Source organism: Pistacia vera, unplaced genomic scaffold (genome assembly GCF_008641045.1).
Source record: "Pistacia vera cultivar Batoury unplaced genomic scaffold, PisVer_v2 Contig11, whole genome shotgun sequence".
Taxonomy (NCBI): domain Eukaryota; kingdom Viridiplantae; phylum Streptophyta; class Magnoliopsida; order Sapindales; family Anacardiaceae; genus Pistacia; species Pistacia vera.
This window is the reverse complement of record NW_022195137.1, coordinates 541,108-557,190: the sequence shown is the minus strand read 5'-3', so window position 1 is coordinate 557,190 and position 16,083 is coordinate 541,108. Positions and strand designations below refer to the sequence as shown.

Sequence of the window (16,083 nt, the reverse complement as noted above, 5' to 3'; positions counted from 1 at the left end):
GTAGTTGAGTCAAATTTCAATTCTTATTTTGAATCGAGGTTCAACAACAATAAAACCTCGATTTTCCATATAAATATTAGTTTCTGACGAGGTAGGAGGCATGTTTATACTTCCAATTCCACAAACTGTTTCTTTTAATTATATATATATATATATATATATATATATATATATATATATATTATATGATTGATATTCAAATATAAAATTGAGTCTGTATGAATCTAACATTAAAAACATTTGATTTTGAAAGAAAGACATACAGATAATATGTAACTTATTCTCAATTATGAGTTACGACAAAACTGAATAGGCCACATAATTATATTTGTAACTTAGTTTTATAATCTTTATTGGCCAAAAAAAACAAAGTAAAAGAAAGAAAGAAAGCGGAGGAGTGGGTCAGGGGGTTTGAACGGTCAAAAAGAAGGAACTATGAAAAGTGAGAAAAAGAGATTAAAGAAAGACATAAATGTTTGGGCTCTGTGTTGACTGTCACCACCATCACCACCACCACCACCACCATCAAACAAACAACTCAAATCTCTCTCTCAACAAATCAAATTCACATAACAACCATTTCTCCAACCTCATATACTACTATTGCTACAGATCCATTTCAACTTCGCTCATGGATCCCCCACAACTACTCTTTCATTTCTACAATTTCTTTACCCGATCGGTATTTCTTCTTTCCTTCTTTTCCTTTTGTTTTTTTATAAATTGTTTTTGTGATTTTATTTTTGATTGTTTGTCTCTGGATCAGGTTTTTTTTCTTGTTATGTTTTTTCTTTGGCTGATCTGTGCATCTAGATCTTTCTTTCTCTTTTTGAGGTTTTTAATGGAAATTTGCTCTTTTTTTTCTGATTTTATGTTTTTAAGCGCATATTTAATTTAAATAGCCAAGAACAAGTGAATGAGGAAACCTAACACTAATCTTTTCTTGGATTTTGAATAGTTAGTGACACAAACAAGAAAAATGGCGTGTTTTCTGATCTAGAGCATAATTTTTTCTTTTGTTCGTTAATTTTTTGTGAAGCTCTTTAATATACTGCCTAGTTAAAGAATAACATTTTTTACTATCTCTGAGTATGCACTATTCTGGTACAGTTAGAAATACATTGAATAACACATATTTGTTATTTCGTTGATGTGATTTACTGAGTCTATTGCATTTCTATTCGTGGGATGATCAAATCGAGATTTTATTTTTTTATTTTTTTAAAGGATACATTGTTATAGTGATTTTGTTCACTGTTATTAATTTTCTTTGTAATTTTTAAACTAGAATGAGCATTGAGATCTTTATTTTTCTTATGAACGGATGCTAGATGTGTGGATGGATTTATTTGTTTACACATTTATTGTTTATGTGTGTTTTTTTATTTGCTTTTTGCATCAGAGTTCTAATGCTGCATTGTGTTTTGCAGATGAGCTATTAATTTCTTCCATCAAGTGGAGAAGGTGAGTTCAAAAGGGATTTTTTTCATTTCCGTTTTTAGCTGATGGCGTCTGTAAGCGTAGTACCTGCTTCTGGATTAAGAGACCCTAGTGGACATACAGTTGGTGTTGATAGGCTGCCGGAGGAGATGAATGACATGAAAATTAGGGATGACAAGGTAAATGACACTTTTTGTTTCTAGCTTCTTACCTCTTTACGATCTTCTTTTCTTGACCATTTGCTGGGTGAGGTTACGAGAAAGCTGTTGAATGTATACAGGAAATGGAAGCAACTATTGTTGACGGTAATGGGACAGAAACAGGTCATATAATTGTCACCACTATCGGGGGTAAAAATGGCCAGCCAAAGCAGGTTTATTTTTTTTTGACTGAACTGCTGTGGTGCTCTCTGGATGATTAAGTTATGTATTTCGTTTGTCTTATACTGTTTATATTTTGCCCCATTGTAGACTATAAGCTACATGGCTGAGCGTGTTGTTGGGCATGGATCTTTTGGAGTAGTTTTCCAGGTAAGCTAGAAATTGATTGCATGCTTGTAGTTGAATACTTAAAGAAAAATTGATTGGTTTTATCTGATTTCATGTTCTTATGCTAGTTCAGTGCTTATTTTGCTGCCTTGTTGTGGTTATGTAGGCCAAGTGCTTAGAGACTGGTGAAACTGTTGCTATAAAGAAGGTTCTTCAAGACAAGAGGTACAAGAACCGGGAGCTACAAACAATGCGTCTTCTGGACCACCCAAATGTTGTTTGCCTGAAGCACTGTTTCTTTTCGACAACTGAAAAGGATGAACTATATCTAAACCTAGTTCTTGAGTATGTGCCAGAGACTGTACATCGGGTGATCAAACACCATTATAAGATGAATCAAAGGATGCCCCTGATATATGTGAAACTTTACTTTTACCAAGTGAGAACTCTCAATTCAATATATGCTATAAAGTTTTTTATTCATTTATATCACATTCAGAATATAGGGTAAAGTTTGTACTACCTTGTCTTTTGTTAGTTTATTTATTTTTAATTATGTGTTATAATGTTTTGCCTGTATGGTTATAAACTGTTTGATTCTGCTTTATAGTATGCTTATTACTTTTAACTTTTGGTTCTGACATGAAGTATTCTTTCTGATGTGTCTGCAGATCTGTAGAGCACTAGCTTACATTCATAACACAATTGGAGTGTGCCACAGGGACATAAAGCCACAAAATTTGCTGGTATATTAGCGAGGCCCCTTAGTTAAGTTGGTGTTTTATTTTGTTAACACTTGATACAAATTTGCTCTCTTTGTAACAGGTCAATCCACATACCCACCAGCTGAAATTATGTGACTTTGGAAGTGCAAAAGTCTTGGTTTGTACTTTAAGCATCATAACTTATCAATATGCTTTTTCAGTGGATATCTGAATGTATTGATTGTTCTCTAATTTTAACAGGTTAAAGGGGAACCAAACATTTCTTACATATGTTCTCGATACTATCGAGCACCTGAACTTATATTTGGTGCAACCGAGTACACCACAGCAATTGATATATGGTCTGCTGGCTGTGTTTTGGCCGAACTACTCCTTGGACAGGTAGATAGCTTCTTTCTATATGATTGGTTCATATATCAGACATCCTTTTTTGTATGTAACTTACAATATGGTTCTTTTGGTGCCAGCCCCTTTTCCCTGGTGAGAGTGGCGTAGACCAGCTTGTTGAAATTATCAAGGTACTTGTAAATTGAAATTACTTGCTCATTAAAAGCTACACATTGATCTCAACTAATTGATCTAATATCTCAATTTTATAGTGGGTTGGAATTTGGACATTTGGATTATTCTTTAACCCTAGGGCTTCTCAATGAAAGTGTCACTGGAATGATTGTCAATAAAATGTTTTGCATGGTTATATTCATCCAATTAGGCTGTTATTCAGCTAAGATTTTCTTTACTTGTTAGTGACTCCAAGAGAATTTTGGTTTGATCTAGCTGGATACATGTCATGTTTCTTCTCCCTCTTATTGTTTTATATGTTCCTCTTTGATAATTTCGTTATTTTCTTGCAGGTATTAGGGACCCCAACTAGGGAAGAGATAAAGTGCATGAATCCTAACTACACAGAGTTTAAATTTCCCCAAATCAAAGCTCACCCATGGCACAAGGTATCCTGGATGCCACTTTGTGTTTCGCTAATTTTTAAAAATTTACCATATAAGAGTAGATTAATCTGTATATTGTTTTTCAGATATTCCACAAGCGCATGCCCCCAGAAGCTGTGGATCTTGTCTCTAGACTACTGCAATATTCTCCCAACCTCCGAAGCACAGCGGTGAGTACAAATTTTCATTTTATGAAGTGCTTAATAATTAATTTTCCTTTGGAGGCTGTCTTTCTGTTCAGTCAATTTATGGTAAATGCAATGTGCTTGTCATCCTATGAAAGGCTCATTTTGATTTAGTCTGTGTGGAGTTTTTGGGGTCAATATAATACCTGCTTTGTCAGTAGCATCATTTATTTATCATGCGAAGAGATTCAGACACAAGTTTTCATTTACCTGGCACTGTTTGTGGTCCTGGATTTTGTGTTACAGAAGTTTTAAAATTATAATTGCAGTTCTGATTCAATGAGGACACATGCCTTGTCTGTCATGTGTAGCAAAATTTTGTACTATATTCGCCTCTGTTCAATCTTAAATATCATTCCCATTTGTGGTTCATATTTAGGTTTCCCCTTTTCTTTAAACTTGGTGATAAATGATGATTTTTTTTGGTTAAAAATGCAGCTGGAAGCTCTGATTCATCCCTTCTTTGATGAGCTACGTGATCCTAACGCCCGCCTTCCTAATGGACGCTTTCTTCCTCCATTATTTAACTTTAAGCCTCATGGTAATAAACTATTATTGAAATGATATTATTTTATTAACCTGTTTCTGTCATGTTTATTGCTTACCGGATGATGATTGTTGGTGCCCTTCTGTTGAGTAGAACTGAAGTCGGTGCCCGCAGAGATGCTGTTGAAGCTAATCCCTGAGCATGCAAGAAAGCAGTGTGCCTTCCTTGGATTGTGAAAAGGTTGTCTGTAGTTTATGCCTGCTCCTTGCAGAAAGAAAATATGGTCCGGTGTAGAGATGTAGCTAGTGGCCTGTTTTAAATGAAATGATACATGGAAGCTGTGTTATTTGTTTTGTATCTCCTATGTTCATTTGTTCCCTTTATTGATTTTTTCTTTTTAGCATTTATTGGTATCTTTGTTTGTAGAAAGCAGATAGAGAAGGTTCTGCTTAAGATTTGAGATAAGACAACGGGTAAGCTGACCCATATTTTCAGTTGACAGACGGATTGTAATGACTTGTTGGAAGCAGAGTTATTTTTCCTTGAGTTGAACAATTATTAGATGGTATTACAAGTCTTGCATTTCCCTCAGTCGCATGTTTCATGCCAGGTTGACATTGTAAAATCTTGCAAGGTAATTGCATTTAAAGATGTTATTTCATTGTAATAATTGAAATTAGAACTTAGAAGAAATCAATGATGACATCCACTATCTTAGCCTATTTCATGATTCTAGATGTCCTGCGGCTGCTCGTCAAGGAAAGCCAGGGTGTGGGCGGCAAGATTGTAGTAAACTCTAAATTTATATAATTAAATTCTCTTTTTTGTACTTTTCATTGATTGAGGAATATTATTACATTGACCAAGTGTTAAAAGCACGACATTAGAATGTTAAGAAGTTGCGTATGGGCTACACCTAGGCTTGTCTTTTTGGTAGGCAAATGCGTTTTAGTCACGCGTATGATGCAGCCGACTTCAACTCCACAGTCCCATCCACTGCGTAAAGGACGGGAATTTGGAGGGTTGAAAACTGGAGCTGGAGCATGCCTTGCATGAATATCGTCACTCCCCCACTCAAACACTTGTATAGTTGACTTGCCCTCTTCATGGTCCATGGATATTGAAATTTGAAACCATCTCTCTATTTTAACCCTTTCATTTCACTATGCTGGAAAGAATTATCTAATCAAATGAGAATATGCCATTTCTCCTCGTTCCCCTTCCCTCCAATCATGTTTCATTTCTACCAGGACACTTATAACACTTACTGTGAAGAATTAATATTCATGTATGTGGCTCAAAAGCAATTTCAGTTCCTAGTGGAACCAATCAGTACCACGCTCACAGTCACCATTGGAAGAAGCTATCAACATATACAAACCATTAAGTTATTGGTCGGTGAAAAAAATAAATAAAGAAAAACTTGTGCAGTATATGGAAGAGCTCTATCTCTAAGTGGACTGCCCACGTAAACGGTAAACCGAAAGTGAACAGAGACCTTTTAGGCCACGCCATAACTTGTCTCATAATATATCATAATTTGAAAGCTAAACAGGAAGTGGTTGGCTGGTTTAAGATAATGTTTTATTTTCTCTTATATTTTTTGCACTACCATAATTTAGTCAGATTACTGATATCATATTCATCTACATTGACCAATGCGCTAAATTGCGTTGCTGAATTTAACGCATTAAGCAATTCAGGTAGGAGTTTGGTGAATTCCAAAACAATGAATAATCATGAAATTGCAGTCTTTCCTTCACCATTTACTTAGTGCAATATGAAAAGTTCCTTTTTCCCCACTTTGTTATGTGGTTTTCTATCCTGAAAAGGAAGCCACTTCTGCCATTCATTATTAAGATGGATTGAGAATATTAAAAAAAAAAAACAACCAATAAGTTTCAGCAATTATATTAAGATCATATAGGATGTTGATATTGTTGGCACTTCTAGATATAATATTCCAAAAGAGTACGTATAATAGCTATGTGGTGCAAATTATGCATAAATCGTTTGCGACTGATCTCCAATAAACTTGTTTTCTGTGCATGGTGATTGGAAACCAATAAGAAATTATGAGATGCACGCACATGGATGTTGTTGCAGAAACGATGCTTGATTTAAAACACTGCTGAAATCTGCAAATGCGTTTTATTAATTTCAGGATTAATTATCAAAATGTATATATATATATATATATATCTTTTGAAATGGGTATGGTGTTGAAGTATGGTTATTATAATAAAAATGAATAGAATGTTGAAAAAAAAATAGATAGGGGACCGATCAAAGTGAAAGTTATGGGAAGAACATGGGAGGGTTATCAACAGTCCACGCATTTGGTTTCTAGTTATTCCGTTTACCTTTTTCCAGAACGGTCATATGCAGACTCCACATTCTCAAAAGAGCCAATACCTATATGGAATTGAATAGTTCCCGCCACCAAAACCATTATTATATTAATAAATTTAAGGTGAATAAGTTTCTGAGTGGCTCCTTCCAAATCCACTATACTACTACTTATTATATATATAGGAATTCAGCCTTTCAGATTCTGCATGCATTCCAAAGCCAAACCTGGTCATAGTATTCCACAAGTTGCCCAAGTGCTCATCGAGCTCATTCGTACAAAGGAATCCAAGTGTTCACTAACTTCTGTCAACTTACAAAAATTTAGGGTACTTCCATTTTCAGGCGAATCCATTCTCAGTCTTTAATTTTATTAGTTCCCGATAGTGACAAATTGCATTACCAAGTTAACCTTGTTAGCTCCATCTGTTTTTCACCATGGCGTACTTCCGGGTGTCAGTGCTTATATTCTGCATTTGCTTCTTCCTATCCGTCCAAGCTAGAAGGTATAACCATGTAAAGCACAAGCATAAACATCATCACCACAAAATCGATGAAATTCAGGAACCACCTTCTCCTTCTCCTTCTCCTTCTCCTTCTAAACCTCAGCCTAATGATCCATCTAATGACGGGAATGCCTATAATTTTACTGTTTCTCCTTCTCCCCCACCAGAAGAAGATGCTAATGATCCTCATTCTCCTTCTCCTTCACCTGAGACTACTACCCCACCTTACTATGGGAATGCCCATAATTCTACTGCTGCTCCTCCTCCTTCTCCTTTACCTAACATTTCTAGGCCACCTAATTATGGGAGTGCCTATAATCCTACTCGAGCTCCATCTCCTTCACCAGCACCCGCTAGCTCACCAAATGATGATTCCAAAACTGGCGTTTTTGATGTACGTCAATTTGGTGCGATTGGTGATGGCATAACAGATGACACTGTAGCATTCAAGATGGCATGGGACACTGCCTGCCAAAATGGTTCCGCCGTCATCCTTGTTCCGTATGGTTTCACCTTCATGATTCAATCTACCATTTTCACAGGTCCTTGTCAAGGTCGCTTAGTGTTTCAGGTATGTTTGCCTTGCCTGTTGAATAAATATATATAATTTCTCTTTTTAAGGACCGAAAGGACTGAAACGAGTACGTTATTGTGTCTGGGAAGGTTGATGGTACTCTTTCGCCTCCTGATGGACCAGACTCCTGGCTACAAAAAAACAGCAAGCGCCAGTGGCTGGTCTTCTACAGAATCAATGCAATGTCACTACAAGGAGGTGGTGTTATTGATGGCAGAGGACAGAAATGGTGGGATCTGCCTTGCAAACCCCACAAGGTATTTTTGAATGTAATCATGAAATTAATCTCTTCCAGTTCTAGTATTAATTAATTAAACTATTACTAATATTCTACATCAATTTCGTAGGGAGTAAATGGAACGACAACGCCTGGATCATGTGATAGCCCCACTGTAAGTAGTACAGAGTAATTTGTTTGTTATCTTTGGTTTTCTGTCAACTTAGAAAGCATTGTTTCGATCTCGTAAATTTAACGATGCAGGCCATAAGGTTCTTCATGAGCTCTAACTTGACTGTTCAAGGACTAAGAATCAAGGATAGCCCTCAGTTCAACTTCAGATTCGACAACTGCAAGAATGTCCATGTAGAATCCATTCACATAACAGCTCCTGCCCTGAGTCCCAACACTGATGGGATCCACATAGAGAACACTAATGCCGTTTAAATATATAATTCAGTCATCTCTAATGGTTTAACCGCAAACTTTTTAAATCTTCTGTATTTCTTAATTTACCACAGCCTTGATCACAATCTCATTAAGCTATTTGTTCATGTCTTTTTTTAAGGTGACGACTGTGTATCCATAGGATCAGGTTGCTACGACGTAGATATAAAAAACATCACATGTGGACCTGGTCACGGAATCAGGTAACCTATTGGTTCGTTTCTAAATTTTTTATTGTTGTTCTTTTTAACTTGAAAGTTTAATTTTCACTTTGGCANCAAATCCACTATACTTCTTCTTATAATATATATAGGAATTCAGCCTTTCAGATTCTGCATGCATTCCAAAGCCAAACCTGGTCATAGTATTCCACAAGTGCTCAAGTGCTCATCGAGCTCATTCGTACAAAGGAATCCAAGTGTTCACTAACTTCTGTCAACTTACAAAAATTTAGGGTACTTCCATTTTCAGGCGAATCCATTCTCAGTCTTTAATTTTATTAGTTCCCGATAGTGACAAATTGCATTACCAAGTTAACCTTGTTAGCTCCATCTGTTTTTCACCATGGCGTACTTCCGGGTGTCAGTGCTTATATTCTGCATTTGCTTCTTCCTATCCGTCCAAGCTAGAAGGTATAACCATGTAAAGCACAAGCATAAACATCATCACCACAAAATCGATGAAATTCAGGAACCACCTTCTCCTTCTCCTTCTCCTTCTCCTTCTAAACCTCAGCCTAATGATCCATCTAATGACGGGAATGCCAATAATTTTACTGTTTCTCCTTCTCCCCCACCAGAAGAAGATGCTAATGATCCTCATTCTCCTTCTCCTTCACCTGAGACTACTACCCCACCTAACTATGGGAATGCCCATAATTCTACTGCTGCTCCTCCTCCTTCTCCTTTACCTAACATTTCTAGGCCACCTAATTATGGGAGTGCCTATAATCCTACTCGAGCTCCATCTCCTTCACCAGCACCCGCTAGCTCACCAAATGATGATTCCAAAACTGGTGTTTTTGATGTACGTAAATTTGGTGCAATTGGTGATGGCATAACAGATGACACTGTAGCATTCAAGATGGCATGGGACACTGCCTGCCAAAATGGTTCCGCCGTCATCCTTGTTCCGTATGGTTTCACCTTCATGATTCAATCTACTATTTTCACAGGTCCTTGTCAAGGTCGCTTAGTGTTTCAGGTATGTTTGCCTTGCCTGTTGAATAAATATATATAATTTCTCTTTTTAAGGACCGAAAGGACTGAAACGAGTACGTTATTGTGTCTGGGAAGGTTGATGGTACTCTTTCGCCTCCTGATGGACCAGATTCCTGGCTACAAAAAAACAGCAAGCGCCAGTGGCTGGTCTTCTACAGAATCAATGCAATGTCGCTACAAGGAGGTGGTGTTATTGATGGCAGAGGACAGAAATGGTGGGATCTGCCTTGCAAACCCCACAAGGTATTTTTGAATGTAATCATGAAATTAATCTCTTCCAGTTCTAGTATTAATTAATTAAACTATTACTAATATTCTACATCAATTTCGTAGGGAGTAAATGGAACGACAACGCCTGGATCATGTGATAGCCCCACTGTAAGTAGTACAGAGTAATTTGTTTGTTATCTTTGGTTTTCGGTCAACTTAGAAAGCATTGTTTCGATCTCGTAAATTTAACGATGCAGGCCATAAGGTTCTTCATGAGCTCTAACTTGACTGTTCAAGGACTAAGAATCAAGGATAGCCCTCAGTTCAACTTCAGATTCGACAACTGCAAGAATGTCCATGTAGAATCCATTCACATAACAGCTCCTGCCCTGAGTCCCAACACTGATGGGATCCACATAGAGAACACTAATGCCGTTTAAATATATAATTCAGTCATCTCTAATGGTTTAACCGCAAACTTTTTAAATCTTCTGTATTTCTTAATTTACCACAGCCTTGATCACAATCTCATTAAGCTATTTGTTCATGTCTTTTTTTAAGGTGACGACTGTGTATCCATAGGATCAGGTTGCTACGACGTAGATATAAAAAACATCACATGTGGACCTGGTCACGGAATCAGGTAACCTATTGGTTCGTTTCTAAATTTTTTATTGTTGTTCTTTTTAACTTGAAAGTTTAATTTTCACTTTGGCATCCACTCAGTATTGGGAGTCTAGGCAACCACAATTCCAGAGCCTGTGTTTCCAATATCACAGTTAGAGACTCTGTGATTAAAGTTTCAGCTAATGGTGTTAGAATCAAGACATGGCAAGGCGGATCTGGAGCTGTATCAGGAATAACATTCAGTAATATTCACATGAACAATGTTAGGAACCCAATTATAATCGACCAATTCTACTGCCTCAACAAGGGTTGCACCAACCAAACTTCGGCAGTCCATGTATCCGATATTCTATATTCAAACATCAAGGGAACCTACGATATTCGTAGCCCACCAATGCATTTCGCTTGCAGTGACTCCGTCCCATGCACTAATTTGACACTCTCCGTCGTTGAGCTTCTTCCGTCTCAAGGATATTTAATGAAAGACCCGTTTTGTTGGAATGCTTATGGAAATTTACAAACATTAACCATTCCTCCAGTCTCCTGCTTGATGGAAGGAATCCCTCGATCTCTCTATGACAGTGACATAGAACATTGCTGATTCATATATATATATATATATATATATATAATGTAAAAACCATAGTTCCAATATAAATGTAAACAATTAATTGTGATGGTAGTTTAAGTTTTCTTACTTTGCAAATAATGATTGCGGAGTGATGTGTATTTTTATCTTCTCCCTATATAAAGCTTGCATGTTTGTCATATATATATATATATAGGCTTCGACTTTTGACTAAGCAATAATGTAAAATTGATAACTAAATATGTGGCTATTTTCCATAGGGGACACCTGGCCTTTTCTACTCCATATTATCTACTTGTTTAATTTTTCTGCAACTAGATTGAAAGTTGACTCTTAAGCGAGCAACCCTTTTTTGACGCCACCTTGCTAGCTAGCTAGTCTGGAGGTATTTTTCTGGTCCTTCCTTTCTATTTCTGATGCAACAAAGTTAAAGAATGTGTACTAGCATAGGTATCCAGTTTAATTGATACTTGATAATTTATAAACCCTGCTGCGGTCTAAAGCAATGACATGGTCCAGTTTCCATTGCCATCTCTGTGTGAGATAATGAGAGTGGATGTTTATCAATGCTAGACATCATCCTTAATTCGTTATGATCAATTCAGTTGTTGAACCTGCAGTTACGTACAAGCAAGTAATCAATCATCACTCTCGATATTAGTCATAGGCATCCATCGAGTTAACAATAATGGTGACACGAAGTTGCAATTTCAGAAGCTTGTTTATCATACTGACATGTCAAAGCTTGGCTTTTCTTACCACACAGAAATAGTTTATCGTACGAACTGATAACATTTGTTGGATGGTTAATCATCATCTATTAATTATTGAGGGAAATCCTATATTATATATGCACTGACATTCTGGCTACATTAACAAATTAAACTACATGTATATGACAGTATGATAAGTGTGATAGACGTGGCGAAATGATGAGCAATTCAAGATATATACTTTTAATATACAAAGTAGAATATTCCGACTTTTCTAGAGTTATGTTAGTTTGTGTATAGGACATTAATTTTAGGTAAAGAGAGTGCAAAATGAGAGTATGAGAAGAAGAAGACGACAATATTAGAAATAATTTGAGTGATCTGAAGAGTAATTTGTCAATTCAAGAAGATATATTATGGAATTGCGGAATAACTTTAATATTGGGGTGGAGGGACAAGGCTTTCAATCTCTTCTGCACGCGTTGCGGCTATTATAATCATAATAAAAAACAAGGACGTCTATGAAGAATCGACACTGTATAGAATGTAGACTACGTGCCCTTGGAAAGCTATAGTGACGGTCGGTGCACGGGCTAAACTCCAAATTCATTTGCCACCCACACTCACTCTGTCTCTGTCTCACCCAAATATTGATAATTAATTAATATGTGCATTCATGGTTAAAGAAGTTGATCAAGTTGTTGAGTGGAGTGCGTGTAAACTATTTTGCCCTGCCTTCTTCTGTTTTATTTTTCCAAAAAGATTATCAAGAAGAGAAGAAAAATTAACTCGTCGTTGTTATTGTTTGGAGGGGATTTATGTACGATAACAGAGTGTACATGCATGATCAACCATGATCCAATCCAATCCAAACCGAAGCTGACGATGGTGAGTATTGGCCAAGTTTAAATCCTGATAACAAAGACCATATTATACAAGGCAAGATTAGTGCTTTTATTTATCGTAAGGTGAAAAAAAAAAAGGTGTATGTGAAACTCCTAAAGCCATAGAAATGGAGAGAATGTCGAATGTAAGGCTGCTAAACTTATCCTCATAAAGAGAGAAGGAATCTACCCCACTAACACCATATCTCATCAACCCACTACCATCTACATCTAAATATAATATAATTAAAAAAATGTATATTTTTTGGCTGGCTTTTTAGTGAGATCGAAATCAAATCACTGATTGTTCTCCTGGAAGAAAAAGTGGGCTATTCGCATCAGCAAACTAATATTGCCAGCCTCGAAAAATTGAACGGTGAAGGAGAAGCATCAAATATCAAATATTGGTTTAGTATATTAGTTTCTACAACAAAAAGGGCTTTTAGCTACAAATTTTTTTGTTGCTAAAAACGTAGAAATTGTTGCGGTATACGTTTAGTCGCTAAAACTAATTACCGGTGAAATATTAAATGTCGTCGCCTAAAGTTAATATCGGCGTACTCTCTATTGTGTCGCCTACTCTATACTGCGACGAGATGTGTGTTTTTGTAGCTTAACATATATAGCGACGCGATGTGTGTTTTTGTAGCTTAACATATACCGCGACGAGATGTGTGTTTTTGTAGCTTAACATATCCCGCGACGAGATGTGTGTTTGTGTCACTTAACGTATACCACGACGAAATGTGAATTTTGCTCGCCTACAATATACCGCGACGAAATGTGCATTTTTGTTGCATAAAGTTAATAGCAACATTATAATTGTATGCGTAGCTTAACGTATACAGTGACGAAATGTGATATTTTGTCGCCGAACATGTAGTGCGATAAAAATGTGTTGTTGTTGCCTAAAGTTAATAGCAACGTATTCTCTGTATGTGTCATTTAAAGTATAACACGACGGTACTTTATATTTTGTCATTTGAAACTATTAGCGATGAAACGTAAAAGTCATCGACAAAACTTTTCAACGTTGAATGTATTTCATAGCTAAAAGTCTACAACGTCGAAATATAATTGTGGTCGCTTATATATATATATATATATAACATTTAATTTATCTTAGACATTTTAAAATTTAATTCTAAAACGTAAATATCAATTTGTAAATGTAATTAATTCAAATCAGACAAATATATCGAACCAAAATATTATAGAACTATATATGTTTGTTTTTAAATAAAAAGTTAAAAATATATAAACTTGATTAAATTTTAATGTTCAAAAAAAGTGAAAATAAAAAAATCAAATTGTTGCAGGTGTGGAGGATCCGATGGAAATTGGCCTAAAAATATTTGTGGGCCATTAGATCGAGAACCCATGTTAATTGAGATGAACTGTTGCATCTTTTCTGTCGTTTCCCTATATTGGTGAATTCTTCCCTATGCCTCGTAGTTCTTGCACCTCCTCACGCAAGTGGTGAGTTCCTCTAAAACTCTTGATTGGCTCGCCTGTAGTCCTCGAAGATGTAGGTGGTTTGGACCATAACCTAATCCACGATAATAACCAGGTTTTTTCCTAAAACCTGTTGAGTGATCTCTAATTGAGTAGGTGGCTGAAACCTTCTTTAGGCTCCTATTGAGAATGTTCTCTATTTGTTCCTACAAAAAATATATATATGTATATACGCACAATATATAAAAAAACAATATAATTTAAAATAAAAATATAATAAACTTTTATGCAAAAAAAAAAAAAAAAAAATACACTACATAATACTTACATATCGAACCTTGGCTCTCATTTATCCAGTATTCTTTTTCTACTAAAATGAGTGTCATAGATAAATGCACCTCCCCTTGGAGCTGGCCTTTAGGAAGATCCTAATATTCAAAAATAAACAAATAAAGACAATTAATATTAAAAAAATAAAAAAATAATAACAATTACAATAACATTTTAAATATAAAATTACTCAAAAATAAATATTTCAAACCTCTGAATTTTTGTTCGGTGAAAAACAAAGGGTTTTGACCCACCATAATGATTGTAAGGCAACTTAGCACCATTGGCTTGTTTACTTTCGAAAGTTTTCTGAAAATTGAATAATGATGCATAATGAATATTATAAATAGCATAAATAATAAACTAAGGAACTGAGTATAAATCATCCATGTAACATTACTAGTAAAAATCATAAATATTAAAAATATTATCTGATAAGCTTCACTAGCAAAATGTGTGCATACCAATCCCAATTTCGGTCGACATCTCTATAAGGTGCGCGCACTTCTTCAGCATCCTCAAAACCTCGAAAATACTTGGCAAGATCATAACGATTATCGCGATAAGCCCTACCCATAAGACTATTAAGGTACTCAAGGACTAAAGGATCATTCAAATCAATATCAAACTTTGACTACAATATATATATATATATATATTATATCATCAAGTCAATCTTCATCCACTTTTAGCCTGATGTGGAGCCACGGTTCTTACCAAAACCCACATTCACTTGATAGTCGCTTTGAAGATATTCACTGGGGTCTCCTAGTTTTAGGAGTCATCACAATCCCAATTTTTCCAGAGACTTGACAATATTTTCGGTGCTACTCCACGTGTTGTCATACGTACTTTCTTCTTTGAAGGAGGAGACTCTTGCAATATTTAAAAATTTACATTCAATATAATGAATAAATAAAATAATTTAAACATTAACATTTACAAAATCTACTGATATACATCATCTCAATAGGACTGATAGGTGTAAATGTATTGAAGCTGGAGGAGTCAAATAAGGACTCAATGTCGGAGAAGTCCACGCCAGAGAGGCAGATGCCGTAGGAGTTGACGAAATATGAGTATTAGGAGAAGTATTCACGCTTGGTGTCGATTTTTTTTTTTACCCTTGTCTCATTCTTTTAAACATCTAACATAGATAAATAAATTAATATCAAAGTTTTGGCTAGCTAATCCATGCATGGTAGTTTATAAAGCTGAACTAGTTAGTCCGTACCTAAAAAATTGTGTTCATGAAATATTTAACATAATTGTGAGAGGCAAGTGTAGCTAGAAAAAATGCCCTGTTTCGGGACTGGGCTTACTAATAGGTTCAGATTCTCAACCATGAAAGGGAGCCAATCTCTATCTCTATATAGGGTTCGGCCTAGAAACCTTTATCATAAATGTAATGAGCAAGTCTACCTTCTTAGGCTGGTGGCCATTCACTAGAGTTCTTTCTTTTTAAAGAAAGGGCTGGCAGACAGATTCGGGTCAAAACAAAGAAGGTCAACAAGCGCAAAAACAATACTAAAAAAAAAGCTCAATCCAGTGGAAAGTGGAATTAACCTAGGTTTGCAAACTTATGTTGCAAGGGAGTCACCCAATATAAAAGCCAAAACAAACCTAATGACTAACGACAATGTTAAAACCTAATGAACTTAAGTTTGACTTCTAAATTATACCTTAGTTT

General features: G+C 35.8%; 3 protein-coding genes across 3 annotated transcripts; all 3 read left to right on the top strand.

The window, feature by feature from the left end:
• The first annotated feature begins 464 nt into the window (after positions 1 to 464).
• On the top strand, positions 465 to 4,840 carry LOC116138221 (shaggy-related protein kinase alpha-like). The gene is made up of 13 exons (XM_031423943.1): positions 465 to 682; positions 1,431 to 1,619; positions 1,721 to 1,813; positions 1,911 to 1,970; positions 2,095 to 2,367; positions 2,600 to 2,674; positions 2,754 to 2,810; positions 2,894 to 3,034; positions 3,121 to 3,171; positions 3,508 to 3,603; positions 3,687 to 3,770; positions 4,224 to 4,326; positions 4,426 to 4,840. The coding sequence occupies exons 2-13, from the start codon at positions 1,506 to 1,508 to the stop codon at positions 4,506 to 4,508; spliced, it is 1,230 nt and encodes a 409-aa protein (XP_031279803.1). The 5' UTR covers positions 465 to 682; positions 1,431 to 1,505; the 3' UTR covers positions 4,509 to 4,840.
• Positions 4,841 to 7,059: 2,219 nt separating this feature from the next.
• LOC116138348 (polygalacturonase At1g48100-like) lies at positions 7,060 to 8,365 on the top strand. Its single transcript, XM_031424066.1, has 4 exons — positions 7,060 to 7,698; positions 7,791 to 7,958; positions 8,049 to 8,093; positions 8,183 to 8,365. Exons 1-4 carry the CDS (start codon positions 7,060 to 7,062, stop codon positions 8,363 to 8,365), a joined length of 1,035 nt encoding a protein of 344 aa, XP_031279926.1.
• Positions 8,366 to 8,718: 353 nt separating this feature from the next.
• On the top strand, positions 8,719 to 11,099 carry LOC116138902 (polygalacturonase At1g48100-like). Its single transcript, XM_031424580.1, is given in 6 exon segments — positions 8,719 to 9,568; positions 9,661 to 9,828; positions 9,919 to 9,963; positions 10,053 to 10,260; positions 10,357 to 10,438; positions 10,522 to 11,099. Coding segments are annotated over 6 exon segments (1,644 nt in total). The 5' UTR covers positions 8,719 to 8,929; the 3' UTR covers positions 11,024 to 11,099.
• The last annotated feature ends 4,984 nt before the right edge of the window (positions 11,100 to 16,083 follow it).

Coding starts and splice junctions, on each gene's coding strand:
- LOC116138221 (XM_031423943.1), top strand. CDS start 1,506: ATGGCGTCTGTAAGCGTAGTACCTGCTTCTGGATTAAGAGACCCTAGT. Junction 1,971..2,094: donor CTTTTGGAGTAGTTTTCCAG/GTAAGCTAGAAA, acceptor GTGGTTATGTAG/GCCAAGTGCTTAGAGACTGG. Junction 4,327..4,425: donor ATTTAACTTTAAGCCTCATG/GTAATAAACTAT, acceptor TCTGTTGAGTAG/AACTGAAGTCGGTGCCCGCA.
- LOC116138348 (XM_031424066.1), top strand. CDS start 7,060: ATGGCGTACTTCCGGGTGTCAGTGCTTATATTCTGCATTTGCTTCTTC. Junction 7,699..7,790: donor AAGGTCGCTTAGTGTTTCAG/GTATGTTTGCCT, acceptor GTGTCTGGGAAG/GTTGATGGTACTCTTTCGCC. Junction 8,094..8,182: donor GATCATGTGATAGCCCCACT/GTAAGTAGTACA, acceptor TTAACGATGCAG/GCCATAAGGTTCTTCATGAG.